Source organism: Gallus gallus, chromosome 10, assembly GCF_016699485.2.
Source record: "Gallus gallus isolate bGalGal1 chromosome 10, bGalGal1.mat.broiler.GRCg7b, whole genome shotgun sequence".
Taxonomy (NCBI): domain Eukaryota; kingdom Metazoa; phylum Chordata; class Aves; order Galliformes; family Phasianidae; genus Gallus; species Gallus gallus.
In genome coordinates this window covers 1,646,254-1,673,288 of record NC_052541.1, presented here as the reverse complement: position 1 = coordinate 1,673,288, position 27,035 = coordinate 1,646,254, and the positions used below count along the sequence as shown (strand labels likewise).

At 50.6% G+C, this 27,035-nt stretch overlaps 2 protein-coding genes across 3 annotated transcripts in view; one reads left to right on the top strand and one right to left on the bottom strand.

Moving 5' to 3' along the window:
- The window catches only part of ARIH1 (ariadne RBR E3 ubiquitin protein ligase 1), a 49,292-nt gene extending 40,337 nt beyond the window's left edge, over positions 1 to 8,955 (bottom strand). The window contains exon 1 of the mRNA NM_001030387.3: positions 8,470 to 8,955. Within this exon, the coding sequence (NP_001025558.2) occupies positions 8,470 to 8,829 (360 nt within the window). The 5' untranslated portion in view covers positions 8,830 to 8,955. The remainder of the gene's footprint in view (positions 1 to 8,469) is intronic.
- Positions 8,956 to 8,991: 36 nt separating this feature from the next.
- Positions 8,992 to 25,913, top strand: HEXA (hexosaminidase subunit alpha). Of its 2 annotated transcripts, XM_046898972.1 has the most exons (16): positions 8,992 to 9,278; positions 10,258 to 10,382; positions 12,706 to 16,930; positions 19,591 to 19,689; positions 20,058 to 20,123; positions 20,275 to 20,321; positions 20,533 to 20,643; positions 21,442 to 21,543; positions 21,647 to 21,779; positions 22,003 to 22,183; positions 22,510 to 22,596; positions 22,862 to 22,934; positions 23,265 to 23,442; positions 23,781 to 23,871; positions 24,257 to 24,361; positions 24,717 to 25,909. In XM_046898972.1, exons 3-16 carry the CDS (start codon positions 16,687 to 16,689, stop codon positions 24,778 to 24,780), a joined length of 1,581 nt encoding a protein of 526 aa, XP_046754928.1. In that variant the 5' UTR covers positions 8,992 to 9,278; positions 10,258 to 10,382; positions 12,706 to 16,686; the 3' UTR covers positions 24,781 to 25,909. The 2 variants fall into 2 exon arrangements, with proteins under 2 accessions (XP_046754928.1, NP_001025561.2); NM_001030390.2 differs by lacking the exons at positions 8,992 to 9,278; positions 10,258 to 10,382 and having other exon boundaries at positions 16,652 to 16,930; positions 24,717 to 25,913.
- Positions 25,914 to 27,035: the final 1,122 nt, after the last annotated feature.

Genomic DNA, 27,035 nt, shown 5'->3' with positions numbered 1-27,035 from the left:
TCAGGTCTTTACACTACATTTGCCTCCTAGCAGCTTCCTGGTAGCACCATGAAACCATGTGCAGCTTACCTTCCCAACTGAAGATAAGTTGTCTTTCATTTCTTAAATGCAACAGTTCAAGACCTGTATCAAGCTATACTTAATCTTCATTGTCTTACCTAACTACACTCACATTTACTATGAGCTATCTTTGTCAAACATAAAAATATCTTCAATTATTAATTTCAGCTCTTGGCGATGCAAATAAGGAAGTTTCAAATACATCATTTTCCTAAGTAAGGTAAAAAATGAGCATCAGAAGAGTCTTTACAGAAAACGCTAATGCATATATAAAGTATCTATAAAACTGAAAAAGAAAACCTCAAGTTGCTCAGAGATCCTTTCAAGTAATCACAGAAGTATTATTAATTACACAAACGAGGACATTAAACGTGTTTGTTCATTGGATGTTCACAGTAATTAGAAATTGTTACTTAATACTTCTGGATGTGCACAGCAGGTAGGATTACACTCTGAAGACTTCCACTTCACACAAAAAGCAGTTTCACATTAATGGCACCTATTGGGTTCACTCATTGAGGAATGCAGAGTGAGAACCTGCATTCTTCATTTTACAGCAAGAACTTACTGCCTGGGCTTACCAGAGTTTGCAAGAGCTCCCAGAAGAGAAATCAAACAGCCGACTACATGCTGGAGAGTTCTTCCCAGCTCTTTATTAAAAAGTCAGCACTCAATCTAGCTTTGAAATACACTGATTTGCAAAGCTCTGCCACTCCTGAGCTCCTATTCTGGTATCTCGTGACACCCTGGGAGCCTTTTCCTCGGGTCCTCAAGGCACAGATCTCACACATATGCTCCTTTACTCCACAAAGTCCTTAATTCTTCCTATTTCCAGACCACTCCTTCCACCTCCCTGGCTCTCAGATCCCAGAGCCTCAACAGAATGTAAATCATTAAGACTTCACTCATCCTTCAGTTATTCTTCTCACCTTGTGTCGTAAGGGAGGCCATTCATTCATGAGAATTCTCCTATTCCCCCCAAATCCCTCTCCACATTTGTTTGCCAGACAAAGGAACACTGATTGCTTTTCTATTTCGTTACACAACAACACACACAATCCCAAGTTATCAGTTGCAGAGGGGATCTGAGTTTATAACAGTCATCCAGAGCACTCTCAGAAGTTACACATGTACCCAGGACTCTCTACACGCTCCAAACTCGTGATCGAAGTTGAGCCTCAAGCTCACACAATTTCTTTTGCTGCCAACCATTCAACCACTATGACTTCGGGTCAGGAAAACAGCAAAGTGACTGCACAGGGTCAAACAGTAAACTGGCTGATGGCTGGGAAGAAGCAGTGCATTTAACCACTGATCCCATCCCTTATCTGGAAGGAAATGACCCAAAGAAGTTCTTCACTCTATTTCATCCCCATCCATGCATGCATCAAAGCAGCACAGGAACGGTACAATCAAGTGTGCCCTCCTGTGTTTTTACATCACGGGCACATTCAGATACCAGCCACTGAGGAAGTGGCTCAAGTGGTTTTGCTCAAGCAAACAGGTCAGCTGCACTCTGTCAGGGCAGCGCACTCATGCCATTTCCTTAGCACAGCCCTTCAGAAGCCAACCCAGCTCATAGCACCAGGTAGAAGTGAAATCCTCCAGAATCACTTCAAGTTTCCTTTTATTATTCATCTGGGAAGAAGGTCTCTTATTGCTCCCTCCTTAAGAACAAGCAGACTTAAGTTTGAAGTCTTTGAACTGTGACCCAAGGAAGTTATTTTGCCAGATGACTATTTGCAGGCACAACCATAAAAACCCTTCTCATTCTGCACTCAGTGTATTCTCCACTCAGTGTATTCTCCACTCCAGAACAATTCCAGCTGTACCCAGACAGAATCCTCTTAGATAGAGCTCTTGCTCCATCCTGCTCAGCTACTGGAAGAGTTAAACCTTGGCATCCCTTCCCTGGTGAAGCAACAAGCAAAACATTATTAGAGAACGTTATTAATAGCAAGCGTAGGGAATTTTCCTCCTGTGCAATATAGGCAATAAGCAAATAAACAAGCTTTTAATCTCTAGTGTTGGAGATTACCACCCTCCAATCCCCAAACCCCTCAAATTATGAAGCAATCAAAGCTGGATCTTTTGTGAACTAACACACACCCTCCCCACATCAAGAGGCACATTTACGATACCCCAGAAGGTAGAGGGTACTTCAGACCCCCAGAAAACCAAGCAAGTCGTAAGAAAGCCCTTTTCTCCTTTGCATTTCAGTCACAGTCACCTCCCCAGACTGCCTGGTTTTGCAGCAAGGTGGCCAATGAGGCACTGCAACGCCACCCGCTTACACAGGGCACACCAACATGAGCAGAGCAGGGGGCTATGCCACAAGAGAAAGCAGCAAGATTTTTCCTGAGGAAAAAAAAAGTCTCTGAATGGCTTATTAGTCTCCCTCTTGTTCCAAATCCTGTTGAAAATACCTAAGACTCAGAATTTTAAATTATTCCTGACATTTCTAAGAGTTCTCAGTCTCTGTAAGGGTGCATTTACCTGTGTGAACCACTGACCTCACACTGCACTGACAACATGCAGCAAACTACTACCCTGAATACCAGACCTGGTTACTCAGCAGTACTGTGCCATGTAAACAAGGGACCTCGTTTGAAACTGTCATAGTTACATGGACATCTCAGATTCTAAAAGGCCCCAATTTGGGAAGCACAAACAGTGCTGAGCCAAGTTACACATGAAGATCAGCTTCTTGGGAAGCCTTCAATAGCAATTCCTCAAAGTATTCTTTTAGCCAGTAGCCATCACAGCTCCAGATCAAAAGCTAAAAGCAAGCTGAGGAACCAAGCACGAGCCAGGCAAACACAAGGTTTTCAACATTCCCAACCAAAAAAAAAAACCCAGCATGGTGATGATTTCAGTATCAGAATTTCCATCACCAAATTAAGAAATACAATTTTGCTCTGGCTCAGACAACATCAGTGCCTTCATGCTCCTACACCAGCTCCTTCCTCAAGCACGCAGCATCTGTATTCCACGCTGCACTCAAATGCACCATTTGGCATTCCCAAGTAGCTGTGAATCTGCTGTGTGCATTTTACAGTAAGTGAGGCTGCAATCTCTTGCAATTGCAGAAGCTAGAGTGAATTCATGAAATTCAACAACTCTATACACCTGTACACAGATACAAGCCTCCAAACGTTCTTCATGGACTCCAAATAACACAGCACAGCCAGCCACAAACAAGAGAAAACACCGCCTGCAATATTCTCAGATCCCTCTAACCCATGTTAGCACAACCCTGAAAGAAAAGACTCTTCAACGTTGTTTTTGCACGAAGGCTTGTGACTCACAGTGACACCAGGAGCACAGGTCAGAGTGTAGAGGTCGCTCCCTCCAAGCAGGCTATTACAGCTGGCACCAACCCTCCTCGTTTGCTTCATCTCACCATGGAGCAAGAGGAAAGAGCTTGTTTTCTAAACAGAGAACTGGAAATGATTCAACAGGTGGCAGGGGGACCTGCAGAGGTGCAGTATGGGGAGCTGCTTCTCGTTTATGAGCATATGGTATCACATCAAACTGAAGCCCCAGTCCTCCAGGTCTCAGCTCTCGTCTCAAGCAGCACTGTCAGACTGGAATGCTGTGCACCACGTTCCCAAACCTAACACAGCTCACCAGAGAGCACTGGGCAAGTAGGTCTTAACAGACACAGCACTACCCTCCCATGCCATGCCACAGCAACACAAAAAGCATCCTAAGTTTGGGTTTGTTTCCTATTATCAGGTTTTAATTCCTGCAAGTATAAGCTATTGCTCTGTATTTAATTATGCTTCTAACAGCCAGAAACAGCTCTTGTATCACATCACGGACCACAAACGCTGCTGCAACTTGCCCATCCCCAATACATATCAGAAATGCCACTGCTGCTGTGCGTGGCACCTGTGGTTCCGCCAAACAGAATTAAACTCACAGGGAATACCAATGGTTGCAGCTACTATTTGCTTCTCTTCTCATTTATAAACAAACGTTTTAAAGGAGCTAAAAACAGAACAAAGTGTTTTCAGTTTCGCTTTGCAACCGCCCCCAAAACACACCAGTCTCCCCTGCAGCCCACCAGAGCTGCCTGCTTCGTTGTGATTTCTGTACAGTGCTCGGGGGGAAGAGCAGCCGGACGTCAGCCTTCACTCATGGCCAGCCATGAGATTTACATCTGGCCTAAGAGAAACAGAAAGCTAAAGCATGAAGCCAATGGGTCGTTGAAGCACGAGGTTTAGCTTGCTCTGGAGACTTCACAGATAGAACAGACTTTTCTACCTTGTCATTCTGAAATTTATAATAGATCTAAAAAAAAAATTATATTCAGAATTACATGAATTGGCAGCCAGGGAACAGATAATGTCATTTCCAAAAGCCTCACAGTGACGGCTTGTAGCAGATTTCAGGAGTTCTTTGTCACAATGAAGTTTATTCCGTTCCTTGGAAACATTAAACACATTCCTCCAATAATGAAACACCTTATAAACCCCGTGTGACAGCACCGTGGAGTTTAACAAAGCATTTCCTTCCAGCATCATAACATTTAGGGTCCCAACTGGATTTCATCATCAATAACTAACCACACAGAATGAGAAGGCAGAGGCTGGCAAGCTCACCTGGTGCAGGGAGAACAGCAGACCCGAACGCGAACAGCATCAGCCTCCAGTGCTTCCTCCCACGGACTCCTACCTAATGCTTGTCAAGCAGCTTCAAGCACTCAGGGGTTTCAAGATGACATTTCTAACGTTAAATACAGTCCTCAGCACAGCCCTGTATGACAGGAGCGATTCTTGTTGCTCACTGGAAAGTCATTCCTATTTTGGACAACATATTTTGACACATTGCCAATAGCACTGCATTACACCACTGCTGGGGAGACTTCCTAAGCTATAACTGGAATTTAGCACTTTCTGTCCAAGTGAAGCCAGTGCTTAATTAGATCGCTTCTCCCAAGCCACACAGGATTCAGCTTGCTGTAACAGAGCTGGATTTAGCCGCAGAGCAGCATTTGGGGGACTCTGCACCTTACCAAGCCAAACAACCACAATGTCGTAACTTCAGACCAGCCCAGAGTTTGGGCTCATTTCACATCAACGCTTTTATCCAGCAAGGATGCTTACCTCCAAAGCAATACCCTTTAAATAGGAAGGAATAATCAGCACAGATGCTCCAATATTGCAGAATTTTGTTTTAAATCTCAGCCACTTCAGAACTGCACTCTGATCATTTTCAACACTTAACCATGACAAAGTCCAAAAGGAACACACGCTGTCAAATGACATCACAACAATGTCAAAGCCTCCAGAAAAGGGTGGCCAAAAGGGAAAATAAACCCAACTCACAAATACAAAATTGCACAAACTTGTGACAGGGCGAAAACACAGAGCCAAGCAGGACTAGAGAGGCACTGACCATCACGTGCTCTATTCAGAGTAGAAATAAACATGCTATTCTAAACACTACCAAGTTTATTTTCAGAAAATCTACAGCAAAGATTGAAATAGCAGTGATATATATAAAGATGTAACGATGGCAGAAACTTTTTGGACAATCCCTCATCCCCAAGTTTGGAGAGGAAAAATACAGGGAAGCCATCCAACTGTGGGAAGACACCTCTAAGAAGAGGAAGCCTTTTAATACCACCTTTACATCAAGGTTTTCACAGTTAAGTTATTCTGCCAGCAGTTGGACAAAAAAAAAAATGCCCATTTACTTGGATAAAGATGCCAGAAGTCTGCCCACTTACTCAGACAACAAAATCCTAAATAACCTGTGGAATGATTCTCCACACTGTGTTATTATAGGATATAAAGGAAGCAATGCTCAGATCTGTGGAGTTTTGAAGTCTCCCTTAACCCACAGCACAAGGTTAGGGGGTGTATTAATATCCCTATTTTTGCACTTGGAGGATAAGAGTGTGAGATGCAGAATCAAATCAGATTATCAGCATAAATGCTAAATACTTTGCAAAAATCATCATTAAACACCTGAAAACTCACGCCTGGACAAAAGAGAGTGAATGCAAAATATGCTGAACATGAGTCACTCACACTGAAACTGCCCGAGCTCACTGCAAGTTTAGCGGTCTTCAGAGGCCACGGGACAAAAAGGCACCAGTTTGGTGCTGAGCAGCCATTTTCAAGAGCACATTACACACTACCAGCACAAATTACATGCTTCGCAGCCAGGAAGTTGATCACAAGTCAGCTACAGCCTCAGCAAAGCCTTCATCAGATCAAATTCCTGTCCTGAGAACTTCATGCTTTTCTTGCACAGCTTGGATTTGGGAAGTGGCAAAATAGATGGGCAAATAAATTCAACTCCATCATTGGTTGGGAGAACCACTAGGAGAAGTGCTCTTGCAGGACTGTGTTTTGTCCAGGACAAAGACACACTGCACATGCAAGTTACACCTGCTGTGGCTCAGATACTTCCTTGCAGATGTTTCATGGCTCGCTGATACCTTTCCTTTTCATTGCAACTGCAAAGTGATCAACTGAAAAACAAAAGCCTACTTTATTAATTGCTTCTGACCAGAAACCGGTAGCGCCACTGATGGGAGGGCACACGCCCCACAGCCAAAGCCTCCAGGTATCTGGCACCTTGGCATCGAGCAAGTTCCCAAGCACCACAACAGGCAGCCACAACACTTACCATTTGATATCAAGAACCAAAGTGAGATACACATCAGTGTGGGAGACCAGCCACTCAGTACTAGACTGGAACAAGTTAATCACAGCACTGCAACCAAGGATCCGCAGCAGGATCCTGAGCCAATGTGACTCCAGAAAAGGTTTAGTGAACCAGAAAAGCAGCAGCAGTAATCTTGGGTGGAAGCCAAAAGCAAGAAATATACAGAACAGAGCCCTGGAAGATTTCACAGCAAGAAACAGAAGTGAGGATGACCAGATACTGAAGCACCAAGTGAATTAGGTCCACTTACCTCCAAACTGACTAGAAGTAGCAGTAAGGTGCCATTTCAAAGGAATTTGGAACAATTGAATATTTTTCTACTCTCTTCTGATGCATCCTAGCGCTTAAGCTGATGTTAGGTCCCAAGTTTACTCATGACATTCTAAACAAATTGGCTTTGCTCACTCTTCTAAACCAGAAATAACTACTGCAAACTTAACAGCAAGACCTACAGCAGCAGCCAAGGCAGTTCTGCAGATCAGCTATGTTCTGCAGAATCCCATGGAGCCGCCTTGGAGCAGGGTCACGCCTCCCTGGGTACAAAAAGAGAAGGGTCTTTTCACCTTCATTGACTTCTGGCCACTAGTTCTGCTATCCTGAGGCCAAGCGCTCAAGTTGTACAGCTCAGGGGCAGCATAAAGAAGAAGAGAAACCACAGACCCGAAAACAGGAGCTTGTTTAATAAGTCAGCTCCTAAGGAACCTCCAGGTGTGAATCCACCAGGCCTAGGAAACACACGAACAGGATCCTGCTTAGCACTCTTCACCAGCAGAACATTTCCATCACTTCACTTCAGCAAACACAGGACAAACGGTTGTGCCCATCCAACACATCTCGTGATTATCACAGTCTTAGTCACTAAACAGTCACCATCTTAATCACTACTTCAGTGCAAAAAACTTTAAGTTACCAAATGTTTGCATGTCTGCTTCCTGTTTGCAAGTCTTCATTTCCCTATATTAGGATTAATAGCATGTCAGGATCCCGGGAGCACGGAAATATCCATATGTAACCAGGAGGTCTTCCTTAGCTGTACGCTAGCAATCAGCAGGAGTCCTTACACAGCCCTACACGCACCAAGCTATTAGTAAAGTTATGAACTTTGACTTCGGAAGTGCCATTTACCAATTTCCTACATGAGTACTCGGGCTGTTGTTTGCACCAAGCTCGCTTTATGGCACGCAACACTTTGGAACCGTTAAAACAGCCACAGGCTGGGCAGCACCATTCGCCAGAGCAGCTCACATTTAGCACTGGAAGCGCCCGGTTTTGGGGCGCCGCGGCCAGTAGTTAACACGGCGAATTTGATCCCCCCGCACCGCTCTGTGCCACATTCCTGGACAAGGAGCAGCGCTGGCAATCCGCTCGCCGGGCCTCCGAGTAACATCGCGTCAACCCGAACAAAAGGAAAGTGCAGGAAAAGCTGACGGCCGCAGAGAGCTGCGTGCGCTGGGGAGGCGTGCCAGGCCCGGCGCCTTGCGCTTCTCCCCAGCGCAGGGCTCCAGAGACGAGCTCGTTTCACCGTAGGCGGCGATGCTGTCTGTAACTCAACGCGTAAAGCCGAGCGCTTAGAAACCGGGCGAGAAGTCGGAGTTCGGAGGGGCTGCCGGCACCCCCATCCCCCCCCGGGCGGCGAGGCGGAGGGAGGGGGCCGCGTTCCACCGCCCGCAACCGCCGCTCGGCCCCGGCGCCCCCCCGCAGCGCCCCGACGGAGCGGAGCCGCACCTGGATGACTTCGTTGACCTCGCGGATGCACTCCACCATGTGCTGCAGGATCTGCTCGGCCGTCAGCACCTCGTAGCGGTAGTCCTCCTCCTGCTCGGGGCCGCCGCCGCCGCCGGGGCCCGGCCCGCCGCCCAGCCCTCCGCCGCCGCCCGGGCCCAGCCCGCCCGTCTCGCCGCCCAGCAGCCCGTCCCGCTCGCCGCCGACGCGCAGGCCGGGCTCCACCAGCTCCACCTCGCCCAGGTCCAGGTTATCGTCGGGCTCGTCCTCTTCGTCGTCCTCGTCGTCCTCCTCCGCGCCGCTGTCCTCGCTGCACTCCTCGTCCTCGTCGAACTCGTAGTTGTAGCCCTCGTCCGAGTCCATGGCGAGGCGGTGAACTGGAGGCTCCCGCCCGCCCCCCACCCTCACTCCCGGCCCCGCCGCGCCTCGGCCGCCTCAGCGCCAACAAAGAGACGCGGCCGACCCGCTCCGTCACCGCGCGCCGCGCACGCACGGTACGTCACGGCACGGAGCGTGACGTGCTGCGGCGTGACGCGCCGCGCGTGCGCGGCGGCCGCCATCTCCCTTCGCCCCGCCGGGAGCCATCTTGAGCGCGCGCCGCCCCACTCGCCTCTTCCCGCCCGCTGCCGCCATCTTGGGTGTGGCGCGCCGCCATGTTGAGTGTGGCGTTAGGCCGCCTCGCCCCCGCTGCCTGCCCGTGGAGCGGGCGGGATGTCGGTGTGTGCGCTGCCATTGTGCGGGCTGAGCGTGGGGTGGGCGTGAGGGGAGTGTGAGGGACATAGGAGATAAAGAAGTGAGAGAGGAGCGTGAAGGTAAAATTGGAGGGAAATGGCAAAAATAATGGGGGGAACGTGGGGGAAATGGAGAAGAGACAGCAGAATAGAGAAATGTGAGAGAAAGAAACGTGAAGGAAAGAAATATGAGAGAAAAAAATGAAAAAATAGGGAAATGTGAGGGGAATGTGGGGAAATTCCTGGAAAAAATGTGAGAAAAGAATAAAGGAATGTGGAAAATGGAAGGGAAATGTGAGAAAAGATGGGGAAATAGGAAAGTGGGAAGGAAAGAAATGAGAGAGTAACGTGAAGGCAACATGTGAGGGGAAGGTGAAGGAAAGTACAACAGAAATGGCAGAAATAATGAGGGGAGTGTGAGGGAAATTGAAAGAAATGTGGGGGAAACATGAAAGAAAATATGGGGAGATGAGATGGAAAGAAATGTGAAGGAAAACTGTGAGGGAAATGATGGAAAGATGAGGAGAGTGAGGAAAATGTGAGGGAAGTTTGAAGGAATTAGGCAAACTGAAGGAAAATGTGAAGGAAGTGAAAAGGTATTATGAGGGAAAAGAACTGGAAATGGAAATGTGAAGGAAATAAATCGAGGAATGTGAGGGAAATGACAGGGAAATGTGGAAGGCTATATGTGGAAATAAAGAAATGAGAAGGAAAGAGCCTAGGGAAATGTGAGAGAAATGACAGAAATATGAAGGAAATGACAGAAAAACGTTAGGGCAACAGTATAAATGTGAGGGAAATGAAGGTATGAGGCAAATGTGAAGGAAAGAAATGTGAGTGGAATGTGATGGGAAGATATGAGGAAAATGATGGAACCATGAGAGGAATGTGAGGAAATGAAAGGGAATTATAAGGAAGATGTGAGGGAAACATGAGGGAAAATAGATTCAGTGAGGTGCTGGTACCAGAATGGATGTGCAAGGCTTTGCCCTGGCCGTGCAGTCTGGGAACAGCCCCTCCCAAGCAGGCTCTATCAGACCCATCTATCTCTGTGTTTCAGAGGGCCATCTCCAGTGTCCCAGGAAGGGCTTGGACATCAGGATTGTAAGCAGTGGGTTTCTGTGCACAGCCGGTGTTTTCCAAGGAGAGCTGATCCACACATACCTCCCAAGGAAAACTGGCTTGGTGTGAGCCATGCAGGTAATTCTGCCTTTGGGAAAGACCACACAGCAGCAGACGCTGTTCAAATGCTGAACGGCAACATCTCCCTGTGGGCGCAGGGAGAGGCAGTGTTTCTGACATAAGTTTTTCCCTGGTTCCCAGCCATGAAGCCTTGTGTGACCCCAGTCGTGCCATGTGGTATCTCTGTGCTCTGTCTGGTCAGCAGAGATAAAAATACCCAGTTTTTCACAGTTGTGCTGGGCAAGATTGCCTTTCTCCTGTGGGCTGCATAACCCCCCAAAAAATCTCACAGTGTAGGTGCTATAAAAAGAGGTAGCTTCACATAGTGCCCTGTCACTGTTTATTATTGAATCTGGCATTTTGCAGGGGGGCAGAGTATGCACTAGTGCCTTTGTCACATGGTCACAAACAGACCTTTTGCAAACAGCAAATGGTGTTCAAGAGTACTCTGGGCAGGTCAGGGACATGGGGCTGCAACTCCCAGGTGGCTCCGTCCCTTCCAGGGCCTCTCTCTTGGACACTCACAGGGTAGGGACAGACACTGAGATGGTGTCCTAGGATGCTAGGATGCTGCAGGAGTGGAGCATCCTTCAGATCCTGCAGCACCCTGACCGCTCAGCTTGTCCACAACCTATGGGCTTTCTCCAGACCTCTCTGTTTCCAATATCAGACATGCTCAGCCTGGTACAGCTGAGGGATGGGGGAGGTGAGCTGGGCTTATTGTTTGCAGCCGTTTGGGGAGCGCAAGGGACTCTGGTTGGCTTGGTAACAGGCTGCAGCCTGGCCCAGAGGAGAGCCAGCTGATCCCATATCCTCCACGGCTATTCACTGTGGATGTGAGGAGGCTGTGCAGCCCCCGGGAGGACTCCAGGGCCACCTTATGCCCTCCACAGCAATAATCTTTTGCTTCCTCTTACCCTGGGGAATCATTTCTACCTGGGTGATGCAGTTCATTCTGATGTGGTAAAATTATTCACCCACTTTGCCTGGAGGAAAATGACCTGTGCCCTGAGGGCAGGGGATACTCAGCCTCACAATATGCAGCGTAGGTGTGATGAGTTTCATCATCTCTTTCGGGCAGGAGTCATTGCAGCACTTCGTGCAGCACCTGGCACAGCAGGATCCCACTTCCTGCTTGTGCTTCCACCATCTTTATGCAGCACAAACAATAAATGCCTTGTGAAACACACAGTGGCACGTGCAGAAAATAAGGTGTTTATTTTCTGCTGGAGCACATAAAGCATAATGATAGCCACAGTGTCAGGGACTTCAGTTCAGGGTGACGCAGGTAGATGTCCCTGGGGATCAAGCAGATTAGGTGTTTGATTTCCTGGGAGGATCTCTCTGGAAACCTTTCTGGGTACCAGTCTGCAGCTTCAGATATACATGTAGTGCCAAAAAACAGCCCTGTGTGTTTTGTAGCGTCACAGCTGCTCCCAATGAGTTCACTGCTTAGTGTCCTCCCCAGACAGTTGTGCAAACCCCTGCCAGCACCCCTCTTAGACCAGGGCTCTGTTCTCTTCCTAGAACCCATGGGCACCCAGGGGAAGGAGAGGGTGCTTGGCAGTGCAAAATGATGGCTGCTCTGCACCAGGGAGGAGGGGCAACACCTGCATTTGGGGACCCTGCCAAAGCCCTGTGTTCCATCCAAGAGCATCACGCTGGGCAGCCTGCTGTCCCCGAGCACTGCCTTGCCCTGAGATGGCCAGGTCAGGAGTGCATCACAGTGGCACATGTGGGTGCATGCTGGGCATATACATTCCCTTATGCTACTAGTAAACAAAGTCAGCTCCCTAATTATCCTACTTATTTGGAATGGCAAAGGCCTGAGCATTAATCATCCTGTCCTACATAAATATAAATAGCACCAGCTTTGTTTAGCTCCGGACTTACCAGCTGGACATTTGCCAGGCTGGTGCCATCTCACGTGTCAAGTGACAGTGGCTTGGTTGGTTATCTCACATCCTCTCCCACTATGCGTCTCCAGGACCCTTTGTGCCAGGCGGTGGCTGGCTGCCCAGCTCTGCCCGTGTCCTGGCAGAGAAGGGTCACAGAGCAGTGGTGTCCCCCCAGGGGTGTGTGTCACCCCCAGGGGCTCAGTGTCCTACTCAGCTGGTGACACGGGTCTTCACCAACATGTGAGCAAATATCTGAATCCCAAGGAGCTGAGAAAGGTGCCCGGGTAGTAGGATTTTGCTTTATCAGAGCTTTACAGCTTCCTTGGGGCCATACTTGGATGTGGGTCCAACCCTTTGCCAGAGATGACCTTTCTCTCCGGGACGGGGTTACCCAGGTGTCATAATATGTTTTTTCCTCCTGTTGTTAGGGAAGGCCCTGCATCCCGAGTGCGTAACCCTGCAGCCACCCGAGCATCCCCGCCGCGGGTGTCGGCCTGCCCCGAGCCGTGAGCGCCTCCTCGCTGCCCTCTCCTGGCCCCTGCCGACGCTGCAGAGGTCGGAGCCTCCTCGCTGCCCTACGCCCCTTCTGCTTTGTGCAGTTCTTCAGGGTACGGTCACTGTCGCTTAAGCTCAAGGCTGCCCGGGGGCCTAGGCAGTGACGTGCAGTGCCAGGAGCACTGCCTCGCTGTCCCCAGGGGATCTGGCGGTGTTGCCTTCCACCTGAACATCACACAGGGTGGGTGAATCTGACTGCATCACACAACAGAGTCATGTAGAAATGCCTCTAAATTTTCTTGCGCTTATATACATCAAGGAAGATAGGTTTACTTCCTGCTCACAATGTGCCAGTTAATCTCCAGGCATTAATGAAACTTCACCTTTTGGCGAGGACTGTCAGTCACAGCAGCTCCCCTTACACCCGCAGCAGATGCGCTCCTGTTGCCTTCCTCCTCCTACCCAGCACTGGGTTGATTTCAGACAATTGTTGCCTTTCAAACTCTATTGATTCCCTTTTTACAACTAATTCCAGTGATAAACATTTATAAACAGTGATGGGATCTTCCCTGTGCAGTGAAGAATGCCATCCCACAGACACAGAAATGTGGCTCTCCTTCAGTCCCAGCCTTTTTCCTTGGCACTATACCAATCAGCACTTTGCTGATTACTGATAATTTAGCTGGTTATGCTCAGAGCTGCATGTGTCAGTTTGTGTTAGTGACAAAACTGGTCTGTTTAAAACAAACAAACAGAACATTTAAAACACTAACACATACCTATTAAAAGTATTCACTGGTATGACATTTTAGCCCTGCTCTTTGCAAAAGTTTCTGACCCAATCGTTCACTGTGGAGCCCTGGGTTCCCACCTTCTCCTTGTACTGTCTGTGATGGGTACACACAAGAAGCACGGCTGCTGCTGTGGTTCATTATGAGGGGATCTGCGCTGCCTCAGGGAATTTTAGACTCCAACTACTGAGGAAAGTTGAAAACTGCTGTTCTACTTGGTCTGAAAAATGATTTAGATCTCCATAGGCACCTGGTGCTTTTCATTTTATTCTTGCAAGAGCTTAATTACACGAGTGATTCTAGTAACTGTTAACACTGAAACTGACAAGAATAAAATACTGCATTGCAATCACCTTTCTCCATGAAGTTAAGCACATGCTTAAGGGATTTATGAGAGCACGGCCTCCCTGCACACTCAGACATTTCCAGACAGAGGAATTCTTCCCCGTACGTCCGTGGGTGCTCGACTGACTCCAGTTCAGCTGATTGCTCAGACCCGCAGATGTGACTGAGAGCAGCCAGGGACAGCAGCCACGGATACTCAGCCTCCACAATAACTCACAGCAGTCTCTCTTCTATCTGATAGCACCGTGCAGAGCCCGACATTTAAATGATCCCCCATGCAGCCCCATGGCCCTGACACAAGCAACCCCTGAGCCCCTGTTTGCTGTACCAGAATGTTACAGAAGTGCTGGTACCCCTGCCTCCCTCCTGCTCCATTGCTCCCCAACCCACACGGGGCTGGGCAGATATCCCTGGGAAAAATAAACTCTGTCACCTGAGACCTGTGGAGCTGCTGCAGTGAAAGAAGGGAAACCCAGGAGACTTCTCCGTGCCCAGCTTCTGCTCTCCTCCCTGGGGGCTGATTTTGGCTGCCTGCACACCCATTAAAGACCTGCACCATCAGCATGGGCTGAGATGCCCCTCAGATCAGTTTTGTTCAGCCACCGAAAAGCTGTGCAAGCTGGAGATAATCCAGAGCAAAAAGGCTTTGCAAATAATACTGGTAGTGCAAATACCACCTGGCTGAGCTCTGCGGCACTTAGTCAGGAACCCAAATCCTTCAGACTGATTAACACATCTTGCCCTCAAGCACTTTGCCTTAGACTCTGCTTTTAAGTTCATATTTGTTGAAATATTCCTCCTCACAAAGCACCCGGAGCTGAGTGGCCAAGGTGCAAATTGATGGACATAAGAATAAGGCATCCTGCATTTTGAATAGTGACAGAATACATGTTTGTGGTTCTGAAAGCAGACTGCCGTACATCAGCCTGTTTCAGCCCCCTGAAGCATGGAGATGGGCAACAGGAAGGAGCACGCCTGCAAAGCCCCAGCACATAGCTACTGCTACCACTCCCAGCCACCACCACAAGCGGGGACACTTGATCACTGCGTGGCTGCAACCCTTGTGGTTCCAATTCAGTCCCATAATTATTTCACCAAGGGGAGATGAACAGCCAAGTGGAGAAAGTAAGTTGGCCTCGAAAGCTTCTGAGTTCTCAACAGTTAAAGTCAGAGATCTGCAGGCAGTTGCAAGGCGTTTCCAGAAGATGGTCTGTGTTCTCCAGAGCCCTCTTCCAGCCACAGCAGCAGTAGGCCCATTGACCTGCGAGCTGGCTCCATTCGGGAACAAATGCGCTTAGATAACACTTGGCTCAAAGAGCAAAACAAACAGGAAAGCCCCGGGAGCGCCCTGTGAAGGTTTCCATGATCACACATAGCAAACTGATCCCAGAAAGCGAGGCAGCCAGGTTTAATAGCGGGCAGCACGGGTCGGACTCAGCCCTGCAGAACGCTAAGGCACGTGCTCACCTCCAGCAGGACTCGAGTAGGCGTTTGGGGTGGACTGCGGCCATGGGACAATCAGCCTCCCCTGCTCCCCTTTCACAGGCTCGCATGCTTCTCACCAGCAGAGGAATCTATGCGAAACATCCACTTGATTAAATGCAGATGCAGCCAGTGTTACAGGGAATTGGGCGGCGTAATAGACGGCTTTGTCCATTAAAAAAAAAAAAAAAAGCAGTGGAACACAGAGCTGCACTGACAGCCCAAAGGCCACAAAGGTGAACAAACCAGAAAGACCCAAAGCGTGACATGATTTGTAGCAGAGTAACCAATTTATGCCTGTACCTCATGCAGAAAGCAGGTAATCCAGCACAGCCCTGGTGGAGAGCACAGCTCTCTGCAGCATCCCTCAGCCACTGGGCTTTCTGCCTGAAACAGGACAGCCCTCGCAAACCAACACACAGCATCTGCAGGCACCTCTGCAACAGGCATCAGCCGGCAGCTTTCTGATGCAAAGATGCATTCCTGACTCAGACCGTTAGTCTGGATTAATGCTGGCTAGCTAGGAATGAACTTCTCTGAGTCATCCCCCCGAGACATCGGGGCCCCTAAAATAGCAACAACAACAGAATACACAGAAAGACTGGAATATTTTCACCACGGGCCGTGATCACAACATTTTACATAAGTCCGGTGAAGAGCCCACCAACACAAACTGAAATGAGGATTCACCGCCAGCCACAGCACTCCTTGTCAGGGCACCCACTGATGTGCCCCCACACAGCCCCATTTGGGCCTTGCTCACGAGCCCACGCTCCAGGAGCTCCACTGGCATTCCAGCCTGGAGAGCTGCCTCCTTGTGGAGCTGTGCTGCAGGGGGATGTGCTGCCAGGCTGCCCAAGGCTGACCCTGGACTTCAGCTGGATCCTCACTTTTACGCAGTGCCCACCGGGCTGCAGACCGCCATGCTTTGCCCTCCTGGCCCTGGCGTTGCAGGGTGGCTGAGGTTGCTGCCCGCGTTGTGCCCATCTTTGGGTTTTGGTTCAGGTTCCCCCGGTGGGACAGGCAGCCCCCGGTGCGCACGGGATTGTGGCGGGCTGCACTGCTGGATATGGGCTGAGCTCCACCAAAACTTCCCTACAGCCCGCACAGCCGAACCCCTGCCTCCGTCCCTCGCACCCGAGGGACGCTCCCTAGAATGACGCTGGGGCAGGCGGGACCAGAAGCCTACCAGCCCCCCGTTACAGCCCTCAGCCCCACCCCCCCGTGCCGGGCGTGCTCCCGAGGCCGCACCCCGCGGGGCGGACGCAGCGGCGCGGTCCTCCCATCCGCACGGACATGGCAGCCGTTGCCATAGCGGCGCGGGCGCTGCTGCTCCTGGCCGCGGTGGGTCCGGCGGCCGCGCTATGGCCGCAGCCGCAGCTGCAGCGCTCCCCGCCGGCTCCCGCCCGCTGCCCGCTGCCCCCCGCCCGCTTCCACTTCGCGCACGCCGCCGGCTCCGCCGTGGGGCCGGGCTGTGCCGTGCTGGACGAGGCCTTCCAGCGGTACCGGGCGCTGATCTTCTCCGCGGCGCGGCCCGCAGGTGAGGGGCGGTGGGGGTGTGCGCCTGGGGAGGGCTCGGTCCCCAAAGCTGAACCCCTCTCTCGCTGCTTCCGTAGAGGCCGTGCCTTCGTGCAGGAGGAGTTCTGCCTTCTTACAATGGGACCTTTAGACTCCACACTACAATAAAGTAAAGGTCTCTGTCCGAGAGTGTGGGTGCAGTAGGAGCTCAGCCTCCCGGCTGGCAGGGCCTACTCTGAACTCCACGTGGAGTTTTCTGCTCCCGAAGGGCACGAGCTGACCCAGTCGTGTGGCGGAAACCTCTGCCATTGCAGCTCGTTCCCACTTCCACTCCTTGGTTGGTGTCCTGGACTGCTCACGGTGTCACCACCGCCTGTCCAGGACTGTCAGGGCATGTTGCAAATTGATTAGCCGGCTCAGGTGGAATCCCCTGTGTTGCTTTTTTCCCCTTCCTTTCTTTAGTTCAGCCGGGGCTGACAGCTGAGGGAAGTGTTGGCAGTGGTGTTGTGGCACAGCTGTTTGAACTGAGTCTCCCAGCAAAGGCCGGTGCTGCTTTGCTACAGTGCAGAGGAGTGCCTGCTGTGCTCGTGTTTTTCAAATAGGGAAAGTGGAACCAAACCAGCCCTGTGAGCACCAGCCTGCATACATTTCTTTCAGGGGGTTATTCAGTCACGTTGGTCTTTTTATCTTGGCTTTATCTCCTCCGGACCTCACTTCAGTTCAGCAGCATTGTGGTTTGCTTCCTTTTCTCACTCGTGACAGAGCTGCTGCCTGTGTTGCAACTGCCCCAGTGCCTCTTCCAGGTCTGAGCTCGTCCTGTTTCTAGCAGCTCTCTCTTTGTGTGCCCAGTGCTCCGTTCTTCAGAAAGAGCTGTAGCTCTGCTCCCCAGTGCTTCACATGGATCGGAGCAGAGAGGGGTGACAGCACTGAGAACTGCTTTGTTTCCAGTGCCTTGTGGCAAAAGTGAGTTTGAAACACTCAGAAGAAACACTTGGCTTATTTGATTTCTTAAAACTGATTCCTTTAAGTAGCAGTAGAAATTATCTGTTTGCAAGTTGCAAAGACCACATAGTTTCTTAAATTTGCTGCTGTAATTACTCATGTTTTCCTGTTTCTGTCAGGGAAGTCTGACCATCCCATCACTTGGAGCAATCCCTTGTGATCACCACATCAGGCTTGCTATGTATACTTGCAGTTTTCCATGTGCTCTCCTATATGTGAAGTTCATACTGCACGCTTAATTTTAGGGCCTTTTTCCTCTTTGCCTTCCTTTTTCCAGAAGTGATTAGTAATAACAGGCAGTGGAAACCCTGAATGGAAAGAAATAGTTTCTATGAATAGAAAATGTAAATGACAGAAACAGTTTTCTTCCTGTTTTAGAGAGCCACTATTCTATTCAACTGAACAGACAAGCATGCCAATTGAGCTGCAGAGAACTAAGGAGACATCAGCATCTTCTCCTGAGCTATTTTCAGAGTGTGCCAGGGCAGCACTGGTCTATCAGCTGGACTTCCAGGAGGACAAGTTTAAGTTCCTCTTGAAACCCTCCAAATGCTTCAGTTCCATCCTCTCTTACCTTTGTGGACCTGTGCTAGCTGATAAGCTTTGTAGCACCACCTCCTGAGAGCCAGATCTCGCCCATGGAGAGCAGTAGGCACCGCATTTGTGGGTTGTGACCTGACAGTATACTTCTCAGAGCATTTTTCTCCCTCTCCTTGGGCAGGGAGAGCAATTACTGCCCCGGATGAGATGATCCTAGGGACATCTGTTACCATATTGCACTTGGGGGGGCAGTTGCTAGGGTTTGAAAATATTTTGGAGATTTGTAGATGATGTCCTAGTTCTGCTGGGTTTCGGGCATGAAAGCAGAAGTGGGGGTATGTGGTCAACTCTCTGCTCTAAAGCAGCACTAAAACCAAAATCTTCATCTGGATAGAGGTGAGAGGGACATGCTGGGAAGTGCTCATCCCAGGAAGATCCCTAGGGGAAAGATAGGTGTTTCCCATGTCTCCAGGCCTGTGAGTGGCTGTTCCCGGTGAGCCTCTGCCTTGCCAGGTGTAGAGAGCAGGTCTTGCTGTGCTCTGTGTGCCAGCTCGCACGGCTGCAGGGTTGCCTTGGCTACCAGCTTGTCTGTAACTGAGGAAACCTCAGAATGGAGGAATATCTTGGAGCCATTTCTCTTCTGCACACAGAGGTTTCACTATTCTTTCCTTGAACCCCGTTTGGGGTTCTGTGCTCTCAGCATTTTCCCCTAATACTGGTGGTGCAACTGTCTCTCTGAAGCCTTATGTCCATGAGGCTCACTCAAAACCAAGCATTCTGTTTTTCAGCCTGTCCCTGGCAATGCCATGGGGCTATAGATGTGAACTGCTGCTGCTGTGACCCACGTTCCTCCTGGCCAGAGACAGATATGGGCTGACCCACTTATCTCAGGGTGGGTTTAACACCTCCCTTTGGAGTCAGGGCAACGTTTTCCATGTGTGCCAATGAATATTCAGGGCTTGAAAATGCTTCTTCAGATGGGGAAGGGAAGCCAGAGCTTCTGTTTCATCATCCCTGGAGAAGTAGTTGCAGCTGGTGTCCAGGAAGCCTTGGGAGCTGTTGCAGTACCAGCCTGATGTCCCTTTTGCTGGCTGGGCTTGCAGCAGGGGAATTAATGCCTGTGGTCTGTGTGCCTTGCAGAGAACAAGCAGCCCTGGAGGACATCCTGTACTGAACTCCTCGTCTCTGTCGCCACACCAGGCTGCAATGGCTTTCCCAGTCTGGACTCCAAGGAGAGCTGTAAGAATCAGGATGGGTGTGGGAAGAAGTGACTGGAACAGGAGTATGGGTATTTCTATGCTCCTTGGTTGGAAATAGCACCCTACGGCACTTAATCCTAATTCTGGAGAGGCAGGATCCTCGTTGTATGGTTGAGAAACTGGGACGGGGAGGGAGCAACTTAGCTGAGGGTGCTGATAAAGCAGTGGGAAGGGTTTTAAAAAAAACCCACAGCCCTACCCCCAGATCAGCTCCCTTGGACCCAAGGATGCAGTTCCCTACCAAAATCACTGTCTGATCCAGCTGCAACCCTGTAGCTGAGGCTCTTGAGCCCCTTAGCAGAATGTGAACATAATGTCTGTGCCATCTCATCTAATGCTGTGTTTCAGATAAACTGAATATCTCAAGAGACTCCATGCTGCTCTATGCCGATGCTGTATGGGGAGCTCTCAGAGGTGAGGTGTGCTTAGAGCTTTCTGTTGGTCATTCCCACCCTGCCTTCATATCGGGACATCTATTTGTGCATCTCTTTCCCCATAGATGTGTTTAATTGAGCTCTGTTCAGAACCTGTGCTGCAAAAGTGACTGTGTGTGGTTCTCCCACAGGCCTGGAGACATTCAGCCAGCTTGTTGGGAGGGATGAGAATGGCATGGTGAGTGGGTGGCTCATGTGTGGGCTGGCCAATGTAGCTCCCGTGGCAATGCAAGTCTGCTTTGGCTCCTGAGGACAAGTTGTGCTTGGGGCCAATGAGTACTGCTAGTCCTGCTAGCCATGGGGATGAGGATGGCTCTGATTGCCTCTTGCTTATGTCTGCGTTACCTGCAGACCTGCTCACTTCTTCCTTGTCTTCTCTCTTTGTGCAGTACTATATCAATGAGACAGAAATTGTGGACTTTCCCCGCTTCCCTCACCGAGGCCTGTTGCTGGACACCTCTCGCCACTACCTGCCTCTGAAAGCCATCCTGGAAACTCTGGTAGGAAACCTGTACTGGGAGGCATGTGTGCTGCCCCACAGGGAGGTGGAGCGCTTTAATTTGACACAGGTGTCCCCCTGTGACAAATGAGCATCCCTGAGTGGTCTTCCTGTTTTCTTACTTTTTTGTGTGTGTTGCTCATTTCTAAAGATCTGAGCATAGGTCATCGTAATCACATCTCCTCAAGGAAGAGCTTGCTAAATGTAGGCTTTCTGGAGAATGCATGCTTGCTTGTGTCTAGACGAAGCAACAGGCTGGGGTGAGATGGCTGCATGACCTCAATTCTTTGTACACAGATTTGAATCACAGAAAAATGCTTCTGTGCTGTTGGTCCTCCCTAGTGCAGTACTCTGTGCCCATCACTGTTAGTTCCTGGTGTCACTCACAGCTCCCTTCCTACATGGGAGAAGGAAACCGTAAGGTATCTCAGATTCCTGTGGCCCAGCTTACTTTCTGAGGCAGGGGAGAGCACTGCCTTTTTCCCAATCACATTAGATGAAAGTGTGTGGTGGTCCTGCATCTGTCCCAGCCAGAATTAAACTTCCAAATCTCAACCCTTGGCTCTAGTATAAGGAGAACAGGGATGTTATTGTGATTGGAAGCACTAATGGCCCTCTGCAGCTCTTTGTGATGCCAATGTGTTTGACAGGTGTCTGCATCACTCTTAGGACCTTGGGAGCATTTGGGGATATTATGTTGTCCAGAACACAAGGACCTGAGGAGTCACTTGATTCCTCAAGCTGACTGACCTTTCAAAAGGAGCAGGGTGTGCTTATCCATGTTTCTGTTCCTTTCCAGGATGTCATGGCTTACAACAAATTAAATGTGTTTCACTGGCACATTGTGGACGACCCATCTTTTCCATATGAGAGCTTTACTTTCCCAGAGCTCAGCAAGCAGGTAACCCATGCTGATGGTTGTGCAGCTCCCCAGACAGGCCAGGGAATGCTGGTTGCTCCTTGAGCTTGTGAGCAAGATGCTGTAATTCCTCATGTTCCTCCAGGGAGCCTTCAATGCCATGACCCATGTGTACACAGCCAGTGATGTGCAGACAGTAATCGAGTATGCTCGTCTCCGTGGCATCAGAGTCATTGCAGAGTTTGACACACCTGGGCACACACTCTCCTGGGGTCCAGGTGAGGAACAGACCCTCACCAGGAGGCGTGGGTGCGAGGAGGGCTGTAATTGTACCTGGTGGAGGAATGATCTCTGTGATCTGGATCACAAAATTGTGGCATGAGCAGTTACATCCCATAAGATGTCTCTGGGGAAGAGCAAAGCATCAGCTGGGGTGTAGGACATAAGAGATATAGCCACATTTAGCTCCCTTCTCACTCTGATGGTTTTGTTATGACCCAGGTGCTCCAGGCCTCCTGACACCCTGCTATTTGGGCAAGGATCCTTCTGGGACCTATGGGCCAATCAACCCCATCTTCAACACCACCTACCAGTTTGTGACCAGTTTGTTTCAGGAGATCAGCTCAGTGTTCCCAGACCACTTTATTCACCTCGGTGGCGATGAGGTGGACTTCACATGCTGGTGAGTGATACCTGCAGAGATGGGTCAGGCTGAAGACTGGGGTTCAAAACAAGATCAGTGCTCTACTGCCTGGGTACTTGGCACATGCCTGGGGATGGGTACCTGAAGGAGCAACCACCTAAGTGGCAGGAAGAGGCAGGGGGAAAGTGGAGAGCTATACATGTGCAGGAGGGAGCGAGAGGGAAGGAAATCTAGCACAGGATCCCCACGTCCCAGCCAGGTGCTTCTTGGCCACGATCACCTACAAATCTTGGGTGTCCTGGGCTCTGAAAGAGATGCTGTGAGTTGGTGTGTAGGGTTTCTATTCTCTTATCTTTGGTAAACAGGAAGTCCAATCCAGAAATTCTTGCCTTCATGAAGAAGATGGGCTTTGGTGAAGATTACACAAAATTAGAATCATACTACATCCAGAGGTAAGGGTGGCTGCATCCTGGGCTTGCAGCTACAGTGTGTGACAGGTACAAAAGTCTTCTACTGTCCCTTTGGGCCTACCTTGCTGTCCCTAAAGAGGGTAGCCTAGTTGTGTTTTTTTTTCAGAAGACTGACTGCAAAAAGGCCTGGGGTTGAGGGATAAAAGAGTTCTGTGAGGGGGATGTTAGGAGTATCAGTGCTGCTGCTTTGGCTGAGCCAGAAAAGAGGTCTGGGAGGATCCTAAACTCAGTATTTTTTCCACTCCAGGCTCCTGGACATCGTCTCTTCCCTTGGCAAGGGCTATATGGTGTGGCAGGAGGTGTTTGACAATGGAGTGAAGGTGAGAGCTGCTCACATGCCCTAGCATAGTTCCCTAACGCTTGGTTGAACCGTGTCAGCACCCTTGCCAAACTCACTCAAGTGAGTCTTGACCTCGCTCAAAATCCAGCTTCCCTGGAGGGAATAGATGAGTCAGGACAGGGGTGCAGGTGTAGCTCTAGCTCCCACTGTTATGATAACTGGTCGTGGCTTGTTTCTGGTGCAGGACTCTGCTCACCAGAGCAGTATTTGAAGCTGGGATGGCTCGGGGGAACCCTTCTTGTGAGGGGAGGTGGTGGTCTGTTGCTGCACTGATGCTGTATGCAGGTTTTATGTTTGTTTGTGGGGCCAGGTGAGGCCAGACACGATCATCCACGTGTGGAAGAACAATCTGCCATATGCGGAGGAGATGGCGAATGTCACCAAGTCTGGCTACAGGGCTCTCCTCTCTGCCCCCTGGTACCTCAACCGCATCTCCTATGGGCAGGACTGGATGGCAGCCTACCAGGTGGAGCCCTTGAAGTTCAAAGGTGCGTTTCTTATGTCACATCCCCTCTTGACTGCTGACTGCTCACTCAGAGGTGGTGCCAGGGCTGGCCTTCTTGATCATTTATTCTCACTGATGGTGTGAAGGTGCTCAAATCAGTGTGCCCTTGGCTCCTTGGCTTTGTGCTGTTCCCTCGCTGCAGGCAGGAAGCACCTCAGCTCTCTCCCTGCCTAGGGTTTGAGGCGGGGGCTTCCAGAAGGACAAATGACAGCTTCTACAGCTAAGCCAGCTCTCAGCTGTGACTGTCCCCTCCCTGGGCAGGGCAGGAAGATGCTGTTATCTTACAACACCCGATCACCTGAATGCTGTGTCCCCTCGCAGGCAGCTCTAAGCAGAAGGATCTGGTGATTGGCGGGGAGGCATGCATGTGGGGTGAATACGTGGACGTCACCAACTTGACCCCCAGACTCTGGTAAGAGATGTTCAGGGAGGGTTAGCTTGAGCCCTTCAGCACAGCGTGATGTACACCCACTGCTGCTGGTTTGGTCTCAAGGTACTCTGTCCTCTGGTAGCACATTTGTGTAGTAACAGCTTCACTGAGGCTTAAATGAGATTCTGTGGCTGTCTGTAAGAATGAAACGCACTCCTGTGCCACCTGCCACTGCCACCAGCTTGCGTTTAATGCTGGTCTCTATCCTGTCATCTGATCTGCACCTGACTAGGCAGGTATCTTTTGATTTACAGAAGCCATGTGCTTTTATGTGTCAAAGGACTTTGGTCAGGGAGGTGTTTGGGACCTCAGTGCCGCAGTAGAAGCTTTCTCTGACCTACCTGCCTTTGTCCCATGTTCCTTCAAGGCCGAGAGCCGGGGCTGTGGCTGAGAGACTTTGGAGTAATGCAACAGTGAGGAACCTGCAAGATGCTTATGTGCGGTTGGCTGACTTCCGCTGCGAGCTTCTCAGGTAACCATCCCTCCTTGCTGTGCCTTGCCAACCAACTTGTGGTGTCAGTGCAAGGGACAGCCTCAGGGGATCAGCTCTGCATGGGTAGAACAGTGAGGGGGATTGAACATGAGGTAAGCTTTCCTTTGTGTGAAAAGACCCTTGAAGGTCCAGAGCATTTCTTGTGTCTGTGTGTGGGCAAAGCTTGCTGTGTGCTGTGCCTGAAGAGGGTCCATGCTGTTGGCATAGGCTGGTAGCTCTGCAGAGGCAAGGGTTTTGGCTTCTCAGCTCCTTCAGCTCCTGTCACCCCCCTACGGTAGCACCAGGCGCTGTTCAGTGTTCCCTGTGTAATGCTGTCCCTCTGCTCCACTTCTAGGCGTGGTGTCCAGGCAGAGCCTCTCTTCATAGGCTACTGTGATCATGAATTCGGTGGGTTTTGAAAGGAGAATCCCACTGTCCTCTGTCTCTGCACACCAGAGGAATGATCTCTTGCTCTCTCAAAAGCTGCTGGCATGGTAAAGGGACCCCTTTCCTCCCTGTGCTTCCTCTCTTGCATTGTTGCAATGAACGTTTTTTTTCTTAGTGTGCACTCTTTGCCTCTTTTTCTATTTTGGTTTCTTTAAATCTATGAATAAATGACCTCACGGAGAAAAAGGTGCCTTTTCATACTCAGCTGGGGCTTGGGAAGACCACACCAGGGCTTTTGTTAGCAGGAGATGGATAGGTCCCACTCTGGGGCAGGCTGCTTCCAGAGATGTTGGTGGAGGAGCATCTGGCTACACCTCACCCTGCTGTCTCTGGAGCTTACTGGATGCCTGCTCAGCTGGATAAGCTGTGCTTAGTCTCTGCCGATATCCCAGATTTCATGTCTGCTAAGAGAATGTAGTGCCCAGTTGTACAGCCATGTGTGCAGGGGGGAAACTGGTGTGTAGCTGGCCTGCTAACGCCAGGACATCACTGCCACCTTGATTCTGCTTCTGTGGTTTCCTGCACGCCAACACTGCTGTGTCACCTGTTGCTTCCTGTCCTCTCTGTCTCATCTCTCTGTACCTCAGCCACATCCAAGCAGGAGGCCTGTCTCCAAGCCACCATCTCTGCTGCCCTAAACCCTGTCTGCTCCTACTCAAAGCCTCTCACAGACCTCGCAGCCCTGCTGAGCTGGGTGCATGGATGTCATGGAGTCACAGCTCAACTCTTCAGTCAGCTGTGGCCTCTAAGGACTTGGCCAAATTATCTGTCCTGCTGCTGCTCTGTAGTCCTTGGAGAAGCTCATCTCTGGTTCTCCTGCAGCCGAGTGGTTTGGTTTGAACACACCTCCTTGGAGAAGAGGCTGCTGTTGCCACATTGCGGAGCAGGGACAATCATGGTTCTGGTCTTTTGATGGTTAGGGTTGCCTGCTGGAACTCCCATCCAGTTTGAGTGTGAGGATCTCTCTAGGAGAAATCCTGAAAGCCAGGACTCTTATGTATGCATTCCGGTCTGAAATGAGTGAGATCTGCTGTTTGTCCTCTGTTGTGGCTGGAAACTTATTATTATTGTTAATTTGGAATTAAAATCACTCCTAAATCATCAAGCCTCATGTTTCTCACTCCCCTGTGAAGGGGTACCTGGGTAGTTCTTGTCTGAAGTGATGCAGCTGTACAGGTTTTAGGGGGGAAAAGAAAAGATGCTGGAGCCCTTCCACCTGATGTTCAGCTGCCGGCCACGTCTGGGGGAAAGATGGGTATTTTGGCTGACTCCTGAGAGCCCGTGTGCTGTTTCCTGAGTGAAGATGCTCCTCTGCTTCCTCGGAGTGTCTCTGGGAAGCTCACGTCCCTTTTTTCTGTTTTGGGGTGGTTTTTTTGGTCTGTTTTTATAATCATAAATTCTGCCCAGGCCCAATGGTTGAGGTGGGACGTTGAAGGCGAGCCAGGGTTGCCTGTCACTCCTGGCACGTGTGTTTCTCTTAACTTGAGTAACACAAAAGCCATAAATAATGATAGCTGCCTCATTTCACCTGACGTGCTGTCAAGTCCCAAAGAGCTCCAAAGAGAGGAGGGGTGCGACGGCAGCTCCTTCTTCCCTGCGAGGCTCTGCAGGCGCTCTGCGGCAGCTCTGCCCCGGGGCCGTGGGCCCGCTGGGCGGCGGGGCGGGGTCCCTTTGGGGCCGGGGCGCCCATCTGCCGGGGTGCCGCCGGTCCCCCCGTTTCCCCTCCGCGTCCTTGCGGCTTCCTTCGAGAACATCTATTTTTACCCGGGATTTGTCATGTAAAACTTGCCGGGAGAACACGGGAACATGCAGCGTGTGAATCACTCGGGGCCAACGGGTTTAAAAATAAACCCGAGCGGTGCCGGAGAGCAGCAGCTGCCTCTGCCCGGCCCCCCAAAAACGCCCGGCACGGACGCGGGGCACCCGTGGGTCCGCTGTGGGGCGAAGCGGAGAGCGGGGCCAGCACCGGAGGAGGGTGCGGGCAAAATAACGGCACCGCTGTTTATGCCGAGACGCGTCTAAAGCGAGATTAAAAACGCGATTACCAACGCTGGGCGGGGGGGGACACGCGGGTTCGGCGGCGCACCGACAGGCTCGGAGCGCGGCCGGCCGCGCCGCGGGTGTCAACGCAGAGCCTGCCGACGGGCGGGGACCGCCCCCGGGGGGCGGGGGGGCGGGGGGCGGGGCCGGACCCCCCCGCGGGATTGGCCGCCGCCGCCTCATTATG

Coding starts and splice junctions, on each gene's coding strand:
- HEXA (NM_001030390.2), top strand. CDS start 16,687: ATGGCAGCCGTTGCCATAGCGGCGCGGGCGCTGCTGCTCCTGGCCGCG. Junction 16,931..19,590: donor CTCCGCGGCGCGGCCCGCAG/GTGAGGGGCGGT, acceptor TGTGCCTTGCAG/AGAACAAGCAGCCCTGGAGG. Junction 20,124..20,274: donor TGTATGGGGAGCTCTCAGAG/GTGAGGTGTGCT, acceptor GTTCTCCCACAG/GCCTGGAGACATTCAGCCAG.